The sequence below is a fragment of the Channa argus genome, chromosome 17 (assembly GCF_033026475.1).
Source record: "Channa argus isolate prfri chromosome 17, Channa argus male v1.0, whole genome shotgun sequence".
NCBI classification, from domain to species: domain Eukaryota; kingdom Metazoa; phylum Chordata; class Actinopteri; order Anabantiformes; family Channidae; genus Channa; species Channa argus.
The window spans coordinates 21,885,618-21,908,928 of record NC_090213.1 but is presented as its reverse complement, the minus strand read 5'-3'; the positions used below and the strand labels follow the sequence as shown (position 1 = coordinate 21,908,928).

The 23,311-nt window shown below is 40.0% G+C and overlaps 3 protein-coding genes across 4 annotated transcripts in view; 1 reads left to right on the top strand and 2 right to left on the bottom strand.

The window, feature by feature from the left end:
* The first annotated feature begins 1,586 nt into the window (after positions 1-1,586).
* On the top strand, positions 1,587-4,995 carry marcksa (myristoylated alanine-rich protein kinase C substrate a). The gene is made up of 2 exons (XM_067482299.1): positions 1,587-2,016; positions 3,145-4,995. The coding sequence occupies exons 1-2, from the start codon at positions 1,921-1,923 to the stop codon at positions 3,838-3,840; spliced, it is 792 nt and encodes a 263-aa protein (XP_067338400.1). The 5' UTR covers positions 1,587-1,920; the 3' UTR covers positions 3,841-4,995.
* A 2,385-nt stretch (positions 4,996-7,380) lies between these two features.
* On the bottom strand, positions 7,381-18,196 carry LOC137102755 (histone deacetylase 2). The gene is made up of 14 exons (XM_067482573.1): positions 18,022-18,196; positions 16,859-16,971; positions 16,638-16,755; positions 15,288-15,362; positions 14,431-14,569; positions 12,824-12,965; positions 12,522-12,614; positions 11,502-11,610; positions 11,221-11,361; positions 10,460-10,568; positions 10,073-10,203; positions 8,182-8,337; positions 8,030-8,087; positions 7,381-7,695 (listed from the first exon to the last, which is right to left on the bottom strand). The coding sequence occupies exons 1-14, from the start codon at positions 18,074-18,076 to the stop codon at positions 7,665-7,667; spliced, it is 1,470 nt and encodes a 489-aa protein (XP_067338674.1). The 5' UTR covers positions 18,077-18,196; the 3' UTR covers positions 7,381-7,664.
* Positions 18,197-20,554: 2,358 nt separating this feature from the next.
* LOC137103030 (heparan sulfate glucosamine 3-O-sulfotransferase 5) overlaps positions 20,555-23,311 on the bottom strand; it is an 87,933-nt gene continuing 85,176 nt past the window's right edge. For both annotated transcript variants that reach the window (XM_067483025.1, XM_067483026.1), the window contains one exon: positions 20,555-22,363. In XM_067483025.1, coding sequence (XP_067339126.1) covers positions 21,433-22,363 — 931 coding nt within the window. In that variant the 3' untranslated portion in view covers positions 20,555-21,432. The remainder of the gene's footprint in view (positions 22,364-23,311) is intronic.

Genomic DNA, 23,311 nt, shown 5'->3' with positions numbered 1-23,311 from the left:
TGATTTGGTTTAACACCTTAAATCATTTATTTCTATTTCTCTTTAAATCCAGATAAGTACAACAGTTTATTTTATAGCAAAAATGTGGCCTCCAATTTATGCAACCATGCTACATTCAAGGCACACAAAAAATCTCTACAAATAAAAGCCAATCGAAAATAAAGCTCAAGATAACCTTCAGATGACTTTGACTTTGAAAAGCGTTGTCAAACGTCACAGATGTCAATGTTTGATCTGTATGTTATATATGTGGTAGAACACTTCATTTTCGGTTTACCTGTAAACTATGCATGTCTTTGTATCTATGGGTTCACTTACAACTAATGATCCAACCCAAGTCTGGATGAGGCCAAAAAAAACAACAACAACAAAATGGTGTCTGTGGGGCTGTAGCGTACAGTTACAATTAGTAAGTTACCAGATGGTTTAATCCCAAGATTCTTACAATGAAGTAGCATGCACCAGGGGCAACTTGTGGTTCAGTGTCCTACCCAAGGAAATGGTAAATGGTCTGCACTTTTCTACCTATTAACACTCAAAGCGCTTTACACTTCTTCTCATTCATCCATTCATACTATCACACTATCACACACACACCCCCACACCCCCACACTGGTGGGGCAGCTGCTATGTAGCTGGCTAACACTCACCAGGAGCAACTAAGCTGGGGTTCAGTGTCTTGCTCAAGGACACTTTGACGTGTGACCAAAGGAGGCGGGGATCGAACCAGCAACTGGGGGGGGATTGGTGGACAACTGCTCTAGCTCCTGTACCACAGTCCCCAAGGAGATTTAGACACGTAGCCCGGGAACTGGGAATGAAACTACGGATCTTGAGGTTTGTGGACTAGTGCTCTCTCCACCAAGCTACAGCTGCCCAAAGGGGTTGTGACTGGTTAAAGGTCAAGCTGTGTCCTATCAAACATTAAAAGACAAGGGTATATGGAAAACTCAGAGAAAAGCAAACCTGAGCTGATAAAATGTACCCTACAAGTTCAGGTAATGGAAAGATCCAGGTTAAGGTTTAGTTTAAGTCCTGTGGTGAAACCCTGCCGTTACATGTTATGATGCAGGCCTCAATAAATGAGCGTTACTGTTAAGTAGTTTCCAACTGAGAAGAAAGAAGACCAGTGAGATGACTTAATTTCCAGATTAGTGTTGTGATTCAGTGCAGGTATCTGTGGAGCCTGTAACTCCATCCAGAAGAACTGAAACTGGAACTAGGATGTGAGCAGGGTCAAAAACTAACATTTGTGTTTGTTAACACATGATCTCAGAGCACCACTGCTTTTTGTGGCAGATTTAAACAACTGGCTGATTTGAGCTTCCAACTGGACTAATCAACTGCTCTTTGTTTAATCCTTTATCTTTTCATTGTGGTGTGGAGACTGATACTAATTAGATTAGTCTGATGAAAGCCATAAGATACTTAAAAGTTAAATGTTGCCAATTGAAATCTCATAATTCTTACGTACCTTAAACGCAGCTACAACCTTTTGTTCACTCCCTTCCCAAACCCCGCCCATTCTGTGAGATAAGGCCTCTGATTGGTTGAAACTCAATGCAGTGCCGTCACCACTCGGAGCACCCATTCATCTCTGCACTTGGGCGTTGGACTCCGCATCTTATTAGCAACAGGGGACATTTCTCCATTTTGCAGCCTGTCTACAGCGACACGGCCACCAATCTGGGATTTTATTACTTCTAATCACCTGCCATCTTTTTCCTGCCTTTGCGAAAAATCCTCCTCACTCTAAGTGGACTTTACAGTTTCCTTGGGAACTTTTTCTTTGTGCAGACAGAGAGAAAGACAGCACCAGAAGAGCATTGCTTTTTAACAAAGAGGCTTGTGGGTCTTTGTTCGTTTTTTTCCCTTTTGGATCGGCTGAGTTTCTTTGTTTATTTCTTCTTTGCAAAAAGCATGGGAGCGCAATTGTCCAAGACAACTGGAAAAGCTGATACCGCGGCTGAAAAGCCCGGAGAGGCAGCTGCTTCACCCACCAAAACCAATGGGCAGGTAAATATTTTTTTTACATCCATCTCTTTACATCCATCGGGATGGGGGGGCAGTGGGGGGTCTGGTCGTTATGGAGGGGGCTGCGCTCCGAAGGCGCAATCGGCGCGTAATTGTGGACAGATTGAATGGAGACCCACTGTAAGAGTTTAAACTAAAACATCAAGATTCATTTTCTAATCACAGTAGATTATACTTCATGAGCAACAGTTGATGGATTTATATCATTTAGATTTATTACATTAGTTTTTCATGTTATATAGATCTTATGATCACGGTAGATTTGCTAAAAGGGCTTTTTATTTATTGTTTATTTTTACGAAGGATCAGTTGGTTTGGATGAGTATTTTGTTTATAGATCAATACAGCATCAGAATTTTAAAAAATGAAGAAATTCATACGTAAAACATTATAGAATTGTTATGACCAGTTTTAGTTTTGAATAAATAGTCTTTTAGTCGTAATTTGGATCTTTTAATTAAGACAGCAACGCACGACACACACAAAGGCGCTGGGCGCTCGGAGCACCACGCCTTTTGTTACAGATGCTCGACTAGAAAGTGGAGATGGCAGCCTGCTATCATACAGGAGGAGAGACAGAGGCTCAGAGCCAGTGGTACGCTCCACAGTCGGTGAGGAGGAGGGGGTCGTTCCTGATTAGTGTTTGGATTCAGGGGGAAAACAATTCAGAACATCGCCGAGCTTTAATACTCAAAGATAGTCTATTTTATATGAGGAAATGCATGTGAACTCTGCTCTCCGTGATGTGCTGCATTAATGACCATCTGCTGTTTTAATGAGCAGCTGCTTTGCTGTGGCGCTCTGTTGTTGGAACGGTCCTGCACCGACCCCTAACGACGCAGCCAAGGCACTGCGCTAACGCTCGTTTGGGATTCGATTGAAAAGATTAGGGAAGAGTTGGATTTTTGGACTAACCTTCAAAGCGTGTGTTTTACCAATGTTAAGTTTTATTTCAGTGACTGCCTTAGAGTAAAAACTGAGTCCACGCCAAGATGCAGTCTGCTTTTGTCTTTTGATCTGATGGTGCCTGCTGCCCCTGGTGTCCACCAGTGGCGCTCTCTACTCTGAGTCTTGCACCATGGCACTAACAACGACTGTTTCTCTTTCCAGGAAAATGGCCATGTTAAAGTGAATGGGGATGCTTCTCCTGCAGCAGCTGAAAACGGCAAAGAGGAAGTGCAGGCTAATGGCAGCGCCACGGCCGACGAGACCCCCAAAGAGGAGGCTGAGAAGGCAGAGGCTGCCCCTGCTGAGAAGGAAGCTGCAGATGGAGAGAAGGTAGAGGCAGCTGCTCCTGCTGAGGGAGAGGGAGCGAAGGCAGATGATGGCACAACACCTTCCACCAGCAACGAGACCCCCAAGAAGAAGAAAAAGAAGTTCTCCTTTAAGAAATCGTTTAAGCTCAGCGGCTTTTCTTTCAAGAAGACCAAGAAGGAGACAGGAGACGGCGCTGAAACCGAGGGGGCGGCTGCAACAGCATCCACAGAGGAGGCCAACAAAGCTGAGGACACAGAAGAAGCACCTGCTGCTAGTGAGGAGGCCAAGTCTGCCGAGGGGAAGGCTGCACCTGATGTAGAGCAAACCAAGGAGGAGGTAGAAGCCAAACCAGAGGAGGCAGCGGCAGATGATGCACCAGCAGAGAAACCTACAGAGGAGGCAAAGGAGTCTGTGCCCGCAGAAGAGCCAAAGGCTGAGGAAGAGCCAGAGATGCCTGCAGCGGAGGAGGCCCCCAAAACAGAGGAGACCACCCCAGCCTTACAGGAAGCAGCGTCAACAGAGGCTCCAGCTGCAGAGGCTGCAGAATAAGTTCAGAGGATGGGGGGGGAAAATGTTATAAAGGAGGAAAAAAAAAAGATAATCAAAAGAACATTTCCCTGTTTGTACGCTGGAGTGACGCCATGTGACGTCTTGGTTTTGAAGAACTTATCTACAACCAGGGATACTTTAAAGCTTTTCTTCATTTTTTTAGTTTTGGTTTCCATTCCCCAACTTCCCCCACCCCTTACACAAAACCCATCAGTCCATCCACAGGCTAGAATGCTGGGTGGCTTCCATATGTACGACAGATTAAATACATCCACACTCTGCCATATCGTTTTCATCAGTATTAATTTTTTTTTTACATTTTTATACAAAAAGTAAACAAAAAAACACATGCCCTTGGTAGGAAGGAGATGGGGAGCTGAGCTAACCTGTAACTGGGTGGGCTTGAGCATCAGGGGAGGGGTCTGGGCCACAGGCTATATGAAGAGTAGTCTTAAAAACTATGAGACCAATATCTATACAGAAAAACACACACACCATGTGGATTACAACACTAAGTCATTTTTACAATAAGACGACAGAAAAATCCCAGAGTTAGGTTTGTAGGACGTCATAGGAGCGTTTCACTTCTCATTAGCTGTACCAGTCAGTGATTCAGTAGACAGAAAACTTGTATAGGCTTTATTGTTTATTGTTGGTTAAATGACCTTAATAAAAAAATGTAAGTATGTATAGGCGGGGTGTTTTTAACTGTGATTATTGTACAAAACAAAACCTTGATCTGAAGAAGCACACAAAGTTTGCAGGTCTATTTTTCACCCGCTCATTTTTGTAAGATAACACAAACACACACAGTCATCCTGAAAGACCTTTGGGAGCAACTCTGAACTCAAACACCAAGCTGTGATAAGTGGAATGGTTACCTGTTTATATACTGTGGTATGTTTTTTGGATTCCAGCAGGCAATTCTTTTTTCAGTGGTCTTTGACAAAACTTAAGGAATCTATCAGATGCAAATGTTTGTGTAGCATCTCGTCTCTCTCTCTTTACTCTTTTGTAAATACTGAAGCTTTGACCAATTTGACTTAGAGGTGGAATGTAACTTTGCTTACAAAATGCTATTAAACTCCTCTGCTTAAGGTGTTCTAATTTTCTGTGAGCACACTAAAAGCAAAAATAAATGTGAATAAAATTTGAGCCGCATCTGTCTTTATTTGCACGTCATAACTGCAGCAGTCTGATGCCTGCAAGACATAACCCAGGGTATGTCCGTGTCTATATATTTGTCTGCAACTATGCTGTGTATGTAACTAACTCAGTACAATTTAAATCAATTTAGAAACATAAGTCCCACTGCTGCCTTGGCATTACAAAGAACTGAAATGAAAGGGCGACTTTACCAGTTTTCAACTTGTGTCCTTTGCTTTTAGTTTGGATAGAAGTTGTATGTGGATGGCATAAACTTCAGCATGCCATTCACACATTAAAATATCCCTAACTTCTAACACTTATAACAATTATATAGAATGATGGTCTCATGGGTGTAGACACGGCCCTTTGACATATAGTACAGCAGAACATCTCACCCAAAGATCTGGAAGATGACAAAAAGCTCTGTAGGAATGTCCTGCAAAGTTTTGTTGAGGAACAAGAAAATGCAGTGTTTGTCACTGTCTTGACAAGGCTGTACATTTAGGAATTTCAGTTATGTCTACTACATGCTGAGGTCAAAGTGGTTAGTGGAGTCGTACTGGAGTGCAATATAAGACAAGGTGGTTCTTATATTAATGTTTTGGCTGACTCCTTCATTTTAAATAGGGTGGCACTGCAGTACAGCTCCACTACCCACTTTGACCTTAATAATAAACAGTTTATTAAACAACCTTTCTGAAAGTTTTAACTTAAAAACTGAGAAATTCTAACATTGTAAAAGTAGATTTCCTGGGAGAGCCACTGTGTCGGACTGCAATAAATTGCAGAAGCGCTCACAATGTTATCCCTGATCAGTGTATGTCTGCATTTATCTCTCAAAGTTAGAGATGAAAGTGACAATGGAGCATGTCATCTGTTGACAGGTACATTTCTATGGTCACATTTCAACTATATATTTACAATGTTTCAATGAATGTAACACTCAATTTCATGTGTATGACTCACAGATGGTGCACAAATGATCAGCAATTACAAACCCAGTGTAAAATCCAAGATCTCAATGCTTCCTTCAGTTGGAGTGGGTTGCATGTAGGTGCACAAACCAATGACAATTAAACGGACGCCTTCACTCAAATTGAACTTCCTTCTATTGGTTCTAGTTTGAGTAGCACATGTACATAAATGCCACTAAATGTCCCTCTGACTTTCCTACATTAAAATTTCTCTCTTTTTCTAGCTGGAAAATGCCTCCAGATGATGTCACTTTGAGGAACCTTCAGTTCAGATTATGTCATCTCGTTGCTCACACTATGCAGTTTGTAATCATAGTCAACCAGCTTTTTAGCTAGAAGCAGAGAAATGTTTTAATATAGGGAGGTCAGAGGGACGTTTGAAAGCATTAATATACATTTGCACCCTAAACTAAAGCCATAGAATTGAAAATTGTTGAGGTTTATGTGACAGCAGACAATTTAACTGTGCTCTTATTTTAAAACAAGTAGCTTCACGAAACTTCATAAAACAATTTGGAATCAATCACAAAATCTGAAAGTGGCGATTCTGCTCAGAAAGAGAAATGTTAACATCTCCCTTCATAAGTGGTCTCCACACTCAGATTTCCCAGTCTAACTCTTTTCATTGCAAAACAAAATGTTTTACACTATAAACACTTTCTGAATATCATCCTACGACTGTAACCCGTGAACAGTTCACCTGTCACTTTGTGCCTGTAGTCTCCATTACACTCAGTCTTTTTTCATCCTCCAGGCCTGAATTGACTCCATTCAGTATTTCAGACAGTTGAGTTTCTTAGAAACTCCGAAGAAAATAATGCTTTACACTTCAGCATACCTTGAACAAGCTGGCAGGAAGTGGTAAGTTGAGAACAGCCGTTTGTAAAGTGAGGCCTGCGTTCATCAAACAAACGTGGAAATGGCGGACGCCCAGACTTCCCTTGTTGAACTTTCCGCGTGGCGAATTCACCACAACAAAGGGGTTTGTGTTAACTTTTCATCTGTGTGAATTATTTTGAAGGTTCCAGTGTTTTTGTAACCTTTTTTTTTTTAAACAAAACCACTGACAGCCAATAAATGTACACATCGTGTTGAGCACAGCGCCCCCACGGAGTCGCACATATTCATTACACACGCAGACGGCAAACAGAAAAACCGGATCATTAGCGCCCCCTACTGCTTCAGAGTGGGTTTCACAGACTAATCACTGAAATAAACTTCCATCCTGCCTGCTCAGCCTTCCCAAATTTGTTTTAGATGAAAGTCCTGAATTCTTACTCGTTTCCCGTTGGTACCTCTGACACTTCATAACGACACGCATTTCTGACATCCACCAAACATGACATAACTATAAGCCAATCTTAATCTTTTATTAACTTAGCTGCCATCCAACAAAGAACAACTCATTTTATAGGAATAGTATCAAAAGTTTTATTGGCAAATATAAAATATTAAAATGTCAAAACATGTGGGTCACCGTTTACCCAGCTTGCTGAAAACAGGGTAATCAATGTTTCCTTCAGAAGATTGAGCACATTAGAATCAAATAGTATCAAAGTACAGTGTAGCAAATTCAAGACCACCACTAATAGACTACAGAAAAACAGACAATTCACAAGAGATTTACAAGTAGAAAATTGAGACTCATAAATATTATGCTTCTGACAGAGATTCAGTTGAAGAGCTGGATCCTTGAACACTTCAGGCACTGCTGGTCTGCTCAATCTTTACACTGGGAAAAAAATGTAATCAGCTGTCGATTTATTCTTAAGTTTATGGTCAAATTTGTAACTAATAAAATGAAACACTGGAAATGGATAAGTGAAAATCTCTTTACACACAGGGAATTAAAATGTCTAAGGCTGGGTTTACACCTACTTGTGTGTACAGTGTATGAATTTGTGTGAAATGTATTACTTTCCAACTGTGTAAATAAAAGCATAAGTCAATAGTTTTAATTATGGTGGACATAAACACAGAGTAAGCTAATGTGAATAAAAATGACAGAAAGTAATATTTTTCCAACAATATGTTTGTCCAACAGTATGTCTTAGAAGGGTCATCACCTTTTTGACTCCATCTTTTCAGTGCTGCTGTCGTTTGTTTTATCCTCTTCTTTAACCTCTGAGATAAGATTAAGAATAAATAAATAACATTTTCGTCCAACAGAATAACTTGGTCATATGCTTTTGTTATTGTCCAAGCTGAGAGTACCCACCAGTCTTCTTGTCTTCTCCTTCCTTTTTGTCTTCATCCACTTTAGGCCTCTTCGCCCCCTTCTTGTGATTGGCCACATTCCTTCTGCCACCCTCACCCTCATCCTCAGAGTCAGAGAACTCTTCATCACATGCTATCCTCTTATCTGTTGCACGAACTGCAAGCACAAAAGACGACATTCTGAGTAATGACATATCGGGTGGACAACATGTGGAAATAATCAAGAAAAGTTTGAAGAAACAAAGGAAGCCCAAAGAATGAAGTAATTCCATCTAAAAACAGACTTCTGCTGATTTCTTATTGCTCTTCTTGTTTTCAAATATTCCAAAGATGTTGTACTGTACTTAAATGTGGAAGTTAATGTCTGAATTTGTTTCATTTTTCTGATCATGAAATTCATTGCTGTCTTCCAACATGCTTTAAATTGTCTGATCATTCACTTCCTTTACCACAAATTATCCACGTTTTTCAATGCAAGGTTGTGTAAATAGCAAATTGTGTGTTGAATCATGTTTTAAAGGGATGGACACTTTTGAATTATTAGTAGTAGAAATGTCACGAGTGTTAGTAATGTGGTGGCCAAGTTAACACCAAAATGCTGAAAACAGGACAGTACTTCTATGATAAAAGTTGCATGCACAGAATGTAATTTCTCCAGCATTGATGAGACGGCATAAATACCTCTACATATGTCAAACGCAAAGAAAAGAAAGAAGAAGGATAAAGTAAAAATTTTTTAAAAAAATGGAATGTTAGCATTAGGAAGTGCCGGTGCAACAATAGCTACATTGCAACTTAAGGAAATATCATGTATGGAGATATTTCACATTTTAGTCAGATGATCAGATGACTGGTGTATGAAAACAATGTCTCTGAGACGTTGGAACAAAGAAGAAACATGTCAAACATAGCTAAGCATCACAAAGAAAAATTTAGCTCTTTTCAAAAGAAGTCAAGTTGAGAATTTCAGTTGTTATTTTATGTTAAAAATAAGTTGTCATGTGTCAATTTGTTTAAATGTTACTGTGTGCTCTTCTAATTGTTAGCAACAACATTTTTGGAAGTGAGGACATTTTAGTTGTTCTATAAGATTTCAAAGGGCTGTTTAAGAGTCAAAACTAGATTTTAAGCGTGCAATATTCGGTGGCCAAAATAGTTGTAGCATAGGACTTAAAATCAATGCATAGATACGCACAAGGTACCGTTTCATGTCAGAAGGTGACACATAGCGTTTGGCCTTCTGATTAAGGAGAAGGCTGAGCCTTCTCAGAAGCCTTTAGAATTGTACGTCTGTACTGGCAGTGCTGTTCAACGAGTGTGTCAACAGAGGTTTTGACCACACCTCTCCACATTAAAGAAGTTATAGAGCATATCTCTATTTTTAAAACGTTTATCAGTAAAGTATTTAAAGTTAGAATGGGGCCTCTGGTTTTCTTTGAGCTATCCCCGAGGAGGTCTTCTCACAACATACAGCAATAGAATACTCATACTCACAACAATAGAATTGCTATGCCACCATACCATGTTTAGAACTTTTAGGCACAACATTGCTTTGTTTTCATCCCACTCTTGTTGCTATAATGGAATAAGAGAAATAACTTCTTTTGATTGGTTTATTTTTTACCCTGCCATCTAAATTAGTATTAGGAATTGTCAAACTTCAATGGCATTGGGTACCAACTACCAAATTTCTGGTGTTGTGACAGCTAATGTTAAGTAGCTGCTGTTACTGTTATACTTGCACATCTCATAGTCGAAGTTCCTTATTTCTGAGGTATTTTTTGACCATATGGAGACATTTTAAAAGCCAGGGCGAAACAACATATTATGTGGAGCCATTTTACTGCATAGAACAAAAAAAAAAGTTGTGGGGAAAGTAATGGCTGCCTCACTGGACAAGCGTTTATCAGGATCCTCCGTGTCCTCGTCCACTGTGTCATCTGGGACAGCATCCTCTGGTATGGCCTGCATCTGAACTCCAGGAGCGTGAGGCAGCATACGCAAGTTCTCAAACAGTCGCTGCCTGAACAGTCACATGTACATAGATACAAGAATATTAGGTCCACTGGTTCCCTAAGACAGCACGATGTAATGTTAGAGATTTTTCTTCTGGTTCACTTATTTAGCTGTGAAATGTTTATCAAGCCTGTCAGACTGACTAAACAATTACTACCTGGTAGTATTAGTGTTGTAACTGATCTAGTGTAATGTTTGCTTGATGCTTAAGTAAAAAACTCTAAACAAATTAAGAACTTGCCTCATTGAATGACAATACGTACTTGATCTTGTCCATGTACTCCTGTGTGTTCTGGTTGGTCATGTTGGAGGGGCTGATGTGCAGCTTGAAGTCAGGCCCAAAGTACTCAAAATAGTCATTGTATGGCAGTTCTGTAATAGAAACATTGAGAAAAAGAAAGATGAAGATGAGTGAAAAAACAGCTCCTGCCCAGTCAAATTATGAGTTGCAGGGGATGAAAATGGAGTGATCACACCTGTATAATATGATTTACAGGCTTTCTAACCTGGACTGATATTGACTGAGAGGAGGGTGAATTGAAATGAGCAGGTAGTTCAGTTAATGCAATAAAATTCCATTAAGAGGACTGCTGGCCCATTAGACAGCCTGTGATTACATCCACTTTATTTATGAACAGACATTCTGCTGACTCGGCTCCTTGTGAGGAAAGGTAGCAGGCAGGCTGTCCCCTTTGCAGATGTGAACTCCTGTAACAGTGCCTCACATGTGAGCCCCGATCAATCCTTCCCCCCATCAGCCACACCCAGCACCATAAAGCTAGAGATCATGTAAAGATGCACATTATAGCCCTTTGGACTGGATGAATTCCAAGGTACACACACTCATGCATTAATGGTACTGCAGTGTTCAAACCACTCAGCAGCTGCAGTAAGGAAAGTAAGCAAGTAAGTATGTTCCTACTAATGGCTGAGCCTCCGACCAAACAAACCAAGAAAGAAGTGTCTCACAATTCATGTACAGGCAACCAAAATGTTGTTAGTTCTCTTGTGTTCTGTAACGAACCATCAGGGATGTCTGTGTCCAGAGCCACAGCTGTCTCATATGTCCAACAGCGGGCCACGTTACGGATGGTGTAGCCTCCTCCACCTAGCATGAGCAGTGGAAGGTTGAAGGACTTCATGTACTCCACACATTTTGCATGGCCTGGCAGACAAAATACACAATGAAACATTTCCTTTCAACCAACAGAACAGGCAACAAACTGTTGCTCTCACACAGAACGACCTGCATTATGATGTAAATGTATGCATAACAGATTAGTCTAAATCTGTGAACCATCATACCTCTTATGGTGAGATTAAAGCAGCCAAGGCGATCTCCTGAGAGGGAGTCGGCACCACACTGAAGGACCACAGCACTGGGCTGGTACATCTCCATAACCTTGGCCATCACCTGTAGGGCCACAGCATAAAAAAAAAATTTTAATCACAAAGTTATAAACCTATTTTCATTCCATTGCTCTACATGCAGATAATGTCTAAAATTCAAGTGCTTAAAAAAGAATATATCCCCTTCACTTTCATGTCATGATTAGTCAACTTAGGTAAATGGTCTGCACTGTGGGAAGGTTATAAAGGCTACTGGGTTTAATGTGGCACCTTATGAGAACCATCTCTTATGTAGTAAATCTGACTCTCACACGGAGCAGTGTTTTCATCCACATTCTACATAATAGCTTATATAATCTATTAGTTGTTTTAGTCTTACTCCCATTACTTTTTCTCCAAGAGCTCTTCACTCCTAAGGGTAAAACACGTGGCTCTTTAGCCATCTGCTGTTTTGTGCTGTGTGTAGAAGGCATCTAAACTGAACACAGCTGCCTGCTGCTGCAGAAAACCAGAGCTGTGAAATCACCCCCTACTCACTGCCCTATATTTTGTGTTCGTCATTTTGTAGTAGTGTCAGAATGTTGAGTGTGTAGATCTATCGTATGTATAGTACATTCGAAGTATCCCACAATGCAAAATTAAAAGTAATGTACATGGCATGTACACCATTTTCTGCTAAATATCCCACAGTGCACAATTACTGTTGCATGGCTCAAACAGCTGATAGTAATGAAGCAAATGACAACAGTTAGTAAGTGTCCAAAATTTCAACTGACTACTCATCAGTGAAGTGATGAAGTGGACATCTTCATATAACACACAGAAACTTGACCAACTGTTACAAAAGAGCTGTTTAGCCTATATTGTGAGTTATAAATACTGGAATAAAGTGCAATAAGTAATGCAGTCCGAACCATAAAAATGTCAATAATAAATGCAGTGGAAAAAAAAAAGTCATTCTTCGATTTAACTCACAGGCTTGAAGATTTGCTCGTATGACTCATCATCAATGCCGTCTCGCAGAGGGAAGTTGACAGCATAATATTTGCCTTTTCCAGCTCCAATATCCTAGAAACATAGATAGCCAATCAGATAAACCACTGAGTTATAATATGTACCACACTTTTCACAAGGAGTTGCAGCACATAAACATTGGCTACTGTGCTAAACTAAGTGACTTAGATTTTTGCTTTCCTTGTACCTCACTTGTAAGTTGCTTTGGATAAAAGACTCTGCTAAATGACTAAATGTAAGTGAGGATAAAGGCTGAGGCTCACCCTGAGATCCCCAGTTCCTGGGAAGTACTCCCCATATTTGTGGAAGGACACAGTCATGACTCTGTCTGTGGTGTAAAAGGCCTCTTCCACTCCGTCCCCATGATGGATGTCTATGTCAATATACAAAACCCTCTGGTGGTACCTGGGAGTGATAGGGAGCAGATATGAGAAATAACATTACGCAGTTGTAAACACTCCTAGTTAATTGGCATTGGTCAGTGTCTGCTCTCATGCAGCTGATTAACTCCTCTGTTGTGCATACATGCAGCACACGAGTAAACTCATTTCTCCTCCACCTCTAGAAGCCTAGCTCTGTTAAATGTTTCTATTTAACAGTGAGTGAGTAAATGTGTTACATTTTCTGTTGGGACTTTGGGCAGACGTAGTTTTAAAAGAAGTCAAAATCCTATTTCAAATTAAAGTATGAGTGGGAGTGTGTCCTTACTGATTGTCCATCTCCAGACAAGGTTATGCAGAAAGTATAATTGAGCCTGTAGGCTAGCTGCTCAGCGGTGAATCACATCAGCAGTGAGAAGAGGACAGAGGACCAGTTTACTTCAAACCAGTCCTTAATGTCAGGACTATTTATTTTAAGTAGATTTTACATTTAATAAAAGTGAGATATCAAATCTATGTTGTGACTTTTCAGTTGCCGAAATTAATTTCTACTCTGCTCTGAAGGTACAGTCTAATCCAACTATCCATCCAAAAGTCCTGACTGGTTTTAGTTTAAAACCGTTGTCGTGTTGACTGCAGTGGAAAATGTTGCTGGTAAACTGTGCTGCTATACAAAAACATTCTATAAATTGATTCCAGTATATATAAAAACCTCTCAACAGAAGAGGAGGCCTCAGGCACAATCTGTGCCCCATTTTCTATGCTGCACTTTCATCTATCCCCCAGTAGATTAAAGACCACTTAACGCATCCCACCATGCCAGGCCAGGACTAACAATCCTTTTCTGGGGGATGATGGGTGATAACAGCTGTTACTGTTACTCGACTCTCTACATTATTCTCATCCCTTCTATTAACAAACCTGTGAGATGGGTCCCTGGAGGACATAAATGGGTCTCCTAATAACTAGGTCCCCCACTTCAGGGGTTCCCAGTTGTAGTCCTCAACTACCCCTGCCCCACCTATGCCGGATTTCCTGGATTAGGTTTGTTCAGCCAGTCATCAAGGTAATCAGCTTAGATAGGGGATGTTAGTTTGAAAACAACTACTCCTGCCTAGCACTAAGAAGTTTTGCAGCAAATTGGAAAGAAGAAAGAACTGCGCTTACACAACTCAACTTCCAGATAGCTACACCTTCACAGACATATTTCTGATACTGATACTGTTATTTGTAATAAAATATGTACAAAATATCTAAGTGGGCCCCCCAATTATATTTACAATTTTATAGAATGCCCACCCCTCTGTCCACCATGTATAATCCAAGTATAATCAGGTTCTGTGGCATCCCATACACTGTAATTTCACAAGACACAGTTTGTGTGTCTAATGAAAAAGAAAGAAAGAGGAAAATCAAGCCTCAACAGAACATACATCAAGTGGAAAACCTTCTTATAAACTTGATTTTTCCAAGCTGTTGGTGAAACTCACTTGAGCAGTTCCAGGATGGCCAACACAATGTCATTAACATAGCAAAATCCAGATGCTTCAGACTTCTTAGCATGGTGAAGTCCTCCTGCCCAGTTTACTGCAATGTCAGTCTGCTGTCGGTTCAGTTTCACTGAACCAGCTGAAAAACAGACAGAAAATTTCTTCAGTGAAAGATTCTGACAGATTTAACAAGGCCTATGGTCTTCTTATCTGTTATCTTTCTCATTTGCTAATAACAGAATAAGGCTCACATTAACTGGCAAACAAAATGGCCTGATATCAGGCATTGGCTCTCAAAAGCTGTTTTCTCAATTGTTGTACTGTAAGTGATGGATCCTTATGTAAATAGTTTTTCTATAACCAACCTCACAAGTATTTGTCATTCTTAAACTTCAAACTGATGAATTTGCATTTTAGTCGTAACTATTTCATGTTAAAGTATTTAGAATTTTAATCTTATATTTTATTGTTAGCGATTCTACTTAGATATACAGAGAAGAATGTTCACATGATGTGCATGTACATGTACATCAGAATGTGCTACAAACTGCTCCTTTTTCTGTTTAAGGATCTGAGGGAGATCTAATATAGAGCTATATGTAAAGGTGCTCGTCAATCACTGGTTAATGAATCATTCCAATTCAAGTAGTAGTGGGCTCCAAAAGAAATTTGCTCCGAGACACTACCTCACTGCATGTCAGTGTTGCCCAGCAAATATACCAAATATCTGCCAAATATTTGTACAGCCATCCTGCATGGGGTAAAGAACTGCTAGAACAGAGAGGTTGACATCCCACAGTCCAATTTCCGTGTAGTGAATTAATTTGGTCATTGGTAGTTCATGATGTCCAACTTACCAGCAGAACCACCAGCAGAGAGCTGGCAGAACTCAAACAACCCATCAAACACAGGGCAGTCCTCTCCAACATTGACTGCAAGATAGAAATGATGATAAATCATTTAATCACCATTCCAGTCAGCTCTGTATACATTTAGACAGGGACATACATTTCCTTATTCTGGCTCCGTACACCACCATGATGATTTAAAACAAAGTTAGTAGAGTTTTATACTGTCAGCCCTAATTCTAGTGTTGGGTAGAAAATACTGGATGAACTGTGAAGGAATTACAGCCATTTTCTTCATATACCACAAAGTTATAAAAATCCTAATGACAAACTAATATAACCACAGATCAAATTGATGGATGGCTTTATTGTCAATGACTACCTAAAGTATGGAACCTATAGACATCAGCAGATGTTTGTCTTCTTCCTTGATGGGCTGCGTTTATGAGTGAGGTCTTTATTTTAGCCATCACTTCCTGATTGTTTAGGGGCGTTTTGCCCACATCAAATGAAATATAGATTCAGCTGGATTCAGGTTTCTTTTTTGGGCTTTGTGCAGAGTAACCGCACACATTGCAGGGGGAGAGAGAAAAATGAGAGGGAAGAGAGAGATACAGCTGATCCACAATGCTAACCGTCTGAATTGAGAAAAAAAAAACTGTGGTGGAAAGTGACTATTACAAGACGTTTTGATACCTAAATGTTTTGTTGGACTTTAGGCAGATTTGTTTAAAAAAAAGGCAGCATTCCTTTGTTAATGATCTCCTTCATTATTTCACTCAGATGCATTTTCCACATCTGCAGCGGATACTGTAATACTGTAATACTAACGTGGCTTTTGGTGGCTGGGTGGGGCAGGATTTGAACCCGCGGCCATCTGCATCCCAACCCCAATCACTGACCCAACAGGCCCCCCTTAAGATGTTGTAAGAAGGGAACTGGGAATAAAAAAGGTCTACCGAATGGCTGGGTGTTTTAAGTCATTCCTACAGGGCCCTGTTGTCAACTGTGTCAATTTGTTGTACGCTTCTTCTTGTTTTTTGTCACTCATAAATGCATAAAGTCCAATGAGTCACTGGTTCAAGCTTTTCTTGTGTTAATGTTTAATGCTTTTTTCTTTTTTTTAACTGCTTTTCTCAGTTGAGAAAAGCAGTTACAATTTACAAAAATCTCTCTGATTTTGTAAATTGAATACATTTGGTGTTTGGAGTGGCTGTCAGACAAAACAAGACATGTGAAGTAGTCTGAGTTCAACATATTGAGGTAACAACAACAAATAGTCAAACTAAGAAATTGTAAAAGTAATTGTCATTTCAAAGCTTGTGAGAAACTTGTGTGAAAAGCCAACAAACTACTTACAGCGCTGCATTTGTTTGCTGAACTCAGACATGTTGTCTGGCCGTATTGATCGAAGAAATTTGACATAGTCATCACTGTGATATTTTGTCATCTCTTCTGCTGTGGCTTTGTGTGGTCTCTGAAACGCAAAGCAGTTAAATGAAAGGCAGTGGAAAAAGAAGAAGACCACAGTTGTGTTCATAAATTATAAAAGTAAATAATTCAGTTGTTTAGAAACATACATAGATTTCCATTTTCCTGTAGAGTCCATAGTTCAGAAGCAGGTTGTGAGTCATCCGCATACGATGTGGTTTCATGGGATGTCCCTGTCCATAATAATAATTCCCAATGTCACCTGCAAACCCAAATATAACAAGATAAAATAGTGATTCACAAGCAATATGTTAATGTGTCATGAAATGAAGGATCTGTTCATTGTATTTTGGGTTTTCATAGAATTTTTTAAGGTTGTTAGTTTTATTGGATTATTAAATTACACAGACTGATACTCAATATCTATGCTGTAGAACCATGTAACATTGTAGTGCAGTGTGTGCAAAATTAATGTGGGAACACTTGTTAACAAAAATGTAGTTATATTCAAATAATTAAACAAAAATGAGTAGTTTTGTTAATTTTGATTTACAAAAACAATTCTGTTTAAAAGCTAAAAACCAGGCATAACAGTGATGTGATGTCACTGAGTGACGCATTTTCACACAGCTCCATTGTCAATAATAGGACATCTCAGGAAATACTGTGTTTGCGTATATTATCACAGAGCTGAGTAGCTGAATAAAAAAATAAAAAATAAAACAGGAGGCATGAATAACCTCTGCTCATCTGGACTCAGAGGCATAAACATTCAAAACACTGAGTAGCTCTACACAACAATAAACATTACACCTCAAACCTTTTGCGTGTAAAATCGTTTTTACTTTTTGCTGCTTGCATCCAAAGTATAAAACTGACTCTTTGGCTTTAAAATATATAATCCTTTCTATTTATTCATCCAGCTAAACGGTTATAAAACGCCGTATAAATCCTGGCCTAATGGTAACAATTAACGCTAACTACATGTCTCAAACAACCATTTTCAATGTTGAGATTCTATTTTAACGTTACCACATTCACGTCTTGCAAACTACATATTTTTAACCTTGTCTAACATTACATATTTACATTGTCGCTACAAAGTGGATATTCGCTTTGATACTTCGGTTTTAAACGGCTTAATACGCGGTGTGACACTAGTTAGCACCATGGAGCGATGGTCATTTACGCTAACAGTGAGCTTGCTCGTTAGCTAGTTTCTGTTACACAGCAGCGCCAGTTAGCGGCTAACGTTAGCCTGCCAGATGCCCCCACTTGGGGCCCATATTCTGACATTCTGGACGTCCCGTACCGTCATAGTAGTAGCAGACCTTCTTCTTAGTTCCACCTGCAGTCGTGTAAGCCATGTTTGGAGCGACTGTGCAGAAAGTTAATTGAAACACGTTTAGCGAGATAGAGAATAGGATGGACGGAATCCACACAGAAGAAGAATACACGGCGGAATGGAACGTTGGCTAATGGGAGGGGCAACTGCACCGGGGCGGGGGAGGAGCGTTGCGGGGGTGTTAAACGTGACAAAGTGGCCACAAGACCGAGATCAGACCGAAAACGTGGTTTCTGACAAACAGCTTCTGAGAAATTTCACGGGTTAATTAGTGTTTACAGTATGTTAATGCATTTAATGTATGAGCAAGGTGTTCCAGAAACACCTGAGATACGTTTGTATGGACAAACCAATTTGTAGATTTAAAGGATAATGGCAAAATACACTATATTGCCAAAAGTATTTGCTCAGCTGCCTTTAGACCCATATGAACTTTAGTGACATCCCATTCTTAATCCATAGGGTTTAATATGACATTGGCCCACCCTTTGCAGCTATAACAGCTTCAACTCTTCTGGGAAGGCTTTCCACGAGGTTTAGGAGTGTGTTTATGAAATACATAATATACAGTGCTCGCAGTCTTTGCTCTATTTCATCCCAAAGGTTTCTATCGGGTTGAGGTCAGGACTCTGTGCAGGCCAGTCAAGTTCTTCCACACCAAACATCATCCATGTCTTTATGGACCTTGCTTTGTGCACCTGAATTCATTTATTTGGATGGGTGAGCAAATACTTTTGGCAATATAGTGTAAGTTTCAGTACTTCATATGAAGGTCCCAGAGAAGGGAAGAACCTACAGCATGTCATTTACTGCTCTGACACAACACTAGATGTCAGCATTATCTTTGCTACATTTACATCATCCGCAGTCACAGTAGACAAACAGAAAAGCATAAATGAGGAATAGTTTGATAACTCTGACTTACAGGCATGTTGCTAATGGCTGATGTTTTATAGAATGTTAGGTTATAGAGCATTGTCTCCTCACAGCTCAAGGGTACCTGGTTCAGATCCACCTGTATGGGGAATTTCTTTGTGGAGTTTGGATGTTATTTCTGTCCTTATATGGTTTTCATCCCACTTGGTGACTAAAATAGACTCGAGACCTGTTCAGGGTGGGCCCTACCTCTACCTTAATGAAAGCTGGGCTCCAGCTTCCTTCAACCCTGAACAGGATAAACATTTAAGATAAGAGATAGATGGATGGATTTAAATTGTTTGAAGCTAGGTTTCTAAGTCTTCTTTTCCTTTTGGCTGTTCCCCTTCAGGGGTCGCTACAGTGAATCATTTGCCTCCATCTAACCCTGTCCTCTGCATCCTCTTCTCTCACACCAAATAACTTCTTCATGTCCTGTCTCACTACATCAATAAATCTTCTCTTTGTTCTTACTCTAGTTTCTCCTCTGAACATGTCCAAACCACCTCAATCTGGCCTCTCTGACTTTATCCCCGAAACATTTAACATGAGCTGTCCCTCTTATGTCCTCATTCCCGATCCTGTCCATCCTCGTCACTCCCAAAGAGAACCTCAACATCTTAAGCTCTGCTACCTCCAGCTCTGCCTCCTGTCTTTTCTTCAGTGCCACTGTCTCTAAGCCGAACAACATCTCTGGTCTCACCACCGTCTTGAAAAGCTTTCCTTTCATTCTTGCTGATACTCTTTGATCACACAACACACCTGACACTTTTCTCCACCTGTTCCAACCTGCTTGCACTCGCCTCTTCACCTCTTTTCCACACTCTCCGTTGCTCAGTCCTGCACCTTCTTCACCTCTGCTCCCTGTAACCTCACCATTCCCCCTGGGTCCCTTTCATTGACACACATGTATTCTGTCTTACTGCGACTAAGCTTCATTCCTCTGTTTTCCAGAGCAGACCTCCACCTTTCTAGATTTTCTTCCACCTGCTCCCTGTTCTCACTATAAATCACAATGTCATCCGCAAACATCATAGTCCACGGAGATTCCTGTCTAATCTGTCAGCCTGTCCATCACCAGAGCAAACAAGAAGGGGCTCAGAGCTGATCCTTGATGCAGACCCACCTCCACCTTGAACTCGTCTGTCACACCTACAGCACAACTCACCACTGTCTTGCTAGGTTTCTAAATAACAGAGTAAAAATTCAGGAAGTAATTCCGACCCTTTCAAAACAGCAGCTAACTCCCATGAAAAAAAAAAAACTAATTCTTCAAATGATCAAAAACCAAACAGGCTTTTCAGAGTCCCTCAGAATGACATGGTGCAGATGCCCACTTGACCAAGCTTTACCCAGCTTAGAGCAAATGCTTCACGAGGACTCTAATGAAAGCTTTAGTCATCTGGATTCGGAAGAAAAGTCTCACTCTGAAGTTCAAAAACAAGGCAAATCAAACTCCAGCTACATAATTGATGCACACAGGAGAGTTAAATCAATGTCCTCATCTATTTCCCCAGCTGTTACACTATTCCCCTTAATTGCAACAGTAAAAAACAAATCAATCATAGACAATAAATCTGCTGACAAATGTCTACATGTTCTTTTAATTTAGCTGTTCTTAACACACTTATGACACAGAATAAATATTTGCACAGAAACAGACAGATTTTGCTACTCATGATAGAATAAACTGTTGGTTTGACAACAGTCATTAGAAGACAGTTTTTTACAATGGCATTTAGACAGGCTTTGCAAGCCAATGCAAAAGCTGCAGGGGAAAGAAACAACATACTTACAATAAAACACAAGCTCAAGTCTTATATGCTTTAAATGGTTTTGAGTTGAGCTTGAGACAATTGGTTCTGCTCTGATAAGCCTTTTCCAGATAATGTTGTATAATTCTGGGCTGAGAATTCAAGGTTCCTTCCTAATGGATAGATCACAGCATGAAGTAAAACAAAAAAGTGTTTCAAACAATATGTACCAATAACAAAAGACAACACAAGATCTTACAGTGTCATAATTGTATCTTGATTGCACATGCAGTTTTGGTTAAATAAACAACACAATGGAGAAAAAAATCAACTAAAGTATCACTTTGTTATCTTTTAAGTTTTTTTAATCGATAAACACCTCACACTTAAAGCTTCAGAGCATGAATGTCAATGTTTGATCCTTTTATAAAGCAAAAACAGAATAATCTCTTTGTTAATCACACAGTTCAGTACTGTTTTTTTTTCTTTATGGAAATCGTTGACAGACAGCTGAATTTATCTGCAAGATCAAATGCTTTAAACAGGATCTTTTAATCAAGTTTTTTGTTTAATTTTCTACACCTAAAAACCAACTCACATCATGTTCTTTTTGTATTAGGTCACACTGTCATTTTTGTAATAAACTGAATCAAAGTGCTATTATTATCAGTTGAGATCCCTTGCTTCCAAGGAATCTCCCTGGAAAAGTTCATGGCCAGTTGAATGTTCTACCAGTGATCTGGGAAAACTTCTGATTGAAGGGGTGAAAGAACTTTTGCAGTTTGGTCACCACTGATGGGTCTACCTCTGGATGAATGCGGCCCTTGCTGCCTGCCAGGCACTTGTTAAAGACAATGTTAAAGCGCAGACAGTAAAATCCCCTTGTGGCATTGAAGTACAAGTTATATTGGCTGATCCTTGAAGGAAGGTTGAGGAAGCGCTCAACAAGCTGTAGCTCTGGCAGCGGGTCTGTGATGAGGCGGTCTCCGTCCACAATGTGGAACTGCTCTACGGGAAAGTACTTCAGCCAGCGCTCCAAATGTTTGGTGTAGATACTGGTCCGGACAGCTTTGTACTTTGTGTTCACCTCACAGGTGTTAGTATCGATGGCCAGCTTCTCAAACTTGTGGTAGGTCTTGTTTTTGCGCTCTTTGCCCTCCAGCACTTGTGTGTAGTCAGATACAGCTCTGGTAATGGGCTCGCGTACGATGATCAGCAACTTGATAGAAGAGTTCATCTTGAAGATGCGTTCAGGGACCTCCTCTGTGATGAAGTAGGCAGGGCTCTTCTCAATGGTGATCTGATGAGGAAAGGAGAATGGCATTTTTCCTCGATACCAGTCGATTCCCCGGGCGTAGTTTTGGTCATTATCAAAGAAGTGGATCTCCTGTGAAGCCTTGACCACTGCCGGATGCAAGTTGAGCATCTCCAGCAGGGCACGGGTGCCGCCCTTGCGCACCCCAATGATAATGGCCCGAGGCAACTGCTGGACCAGATTATGCAGGCGGATTTGCTCTTTGGTGGCATTGCCCTTACGCAGTTCGTGAAGCAGGCCACGCTTAAACTGCAGGGTGCGGAGAGGAATTTGCCCTGTCTCAGGAGGGGTCAATCTGCTGTCAATGGGGCAAATAGGCTGCAGCCTGAAAGAGAATAAATAACAGAAGTAAAAGACATGAAGAATGAAGAAGATGAAGAAGAAGATGAAGGTTTAATAAGCTTTATCTAAGGTCAGCTTTTACATTTTAAGTCCTCAAAAAGCACTTAGTACCCATAGCTTGTTTTGGAAATTATTTAAAATCAAGTTTCATTGTTTCTTTTTTTTTGGTTTGTTCACTGAAAACATTATAATCCTACCAAGCATCATTAGTTTTGTTTTTTTACTGAACCACCATTTTTATATTTTATTTTTATCATAAATTTATTTTAAGTACATATTCTAAAAGCAATCTTGATATTATTATTTTAAGTATTATTTTCCAAATAACTCAGTGTGTCTCACTTTGTGGCCTGTACCACAAAGTAAGTTCATGTTATTCTGGCTCGGTTCGGATTATCTGGTTTCACTGAGCCCAATGAGTGTGATAGAAAACCGGTAAGAAGCTGGTTATCAGCTGGCTCTGTGGGCCTGGGTTTTTCTTATCTGTGCTGGGCGTGTGTTCATGAAAGAGACGGAGTTGTTCAACAGAGGTATTTCAATCAAGACAAATTAAATGAGAGAAAATCGTGACACCTGCAGGATATTCTAGAGTTAACTGAAATAAGTAGCATATGATGAAATTAAGGATATGTTGATTAGATGAAATTTTGTCTGATGATAAAGAAACTAATGTGAATATGTGAATGTGCATAAAAAGTTTCTGCTACTAGAGCAGAGAACAGAGGAGCAGAAAACAAATGCCTGCTAGAAGCTTTATTTTAAAACACGGGTCAGCCATTAAAAGTCTGAAACAGTGAAATCATATCTATTGCTCTTATTTTAATTTTTGTTTGTCAAGTTTTATATCCATATAATGATCATGAAATAAGGATGATTACGTTTTTTCAGTAATCTTTCAGGCTAGAGCTATGGCCTTAAAATAATATATTGC

Excerpts from the sequence above, each read along its gene's own strand:
- marcksa (XM_067482299.1), top strand. The coding sequence starts at position 1,921 with ATGGGAGCGCAATTGTCCAAGACAACTGGAAAAGCTGATACCGCGGCT. Across the intron at positions 2,017-3,144 it reads CCACCAAAACCAATGGGCAG|GAAAATGGCCATGTTAAAGT; the intron begins GTAAATATTTTT and ends TTCTCTTTCCAG.
- LOC137102755 (XM_067482573.1), bottom strand. The coding sequence starts at position 18,076 with ATGGCTTACACGACTGCAGGTGGAACTAAGAAGAAGGTCTGCTACTAC. Across the intron at positions 16,972-18,021 it reads GGTCTGCTACTACTATGACG|GTGACATTGGGAATTATTAT; the intron begins GTACGGGACGTC and ends TTGGGTTTGCAG. Across the intron at positions 7,696-8,029 it reads GAAAAGATGGAGTCAAAAAG|TGTAAAGATTGAGCAGACCA; the intron begins GTGATGACCCTT and ends TTTTTTTCCCAG.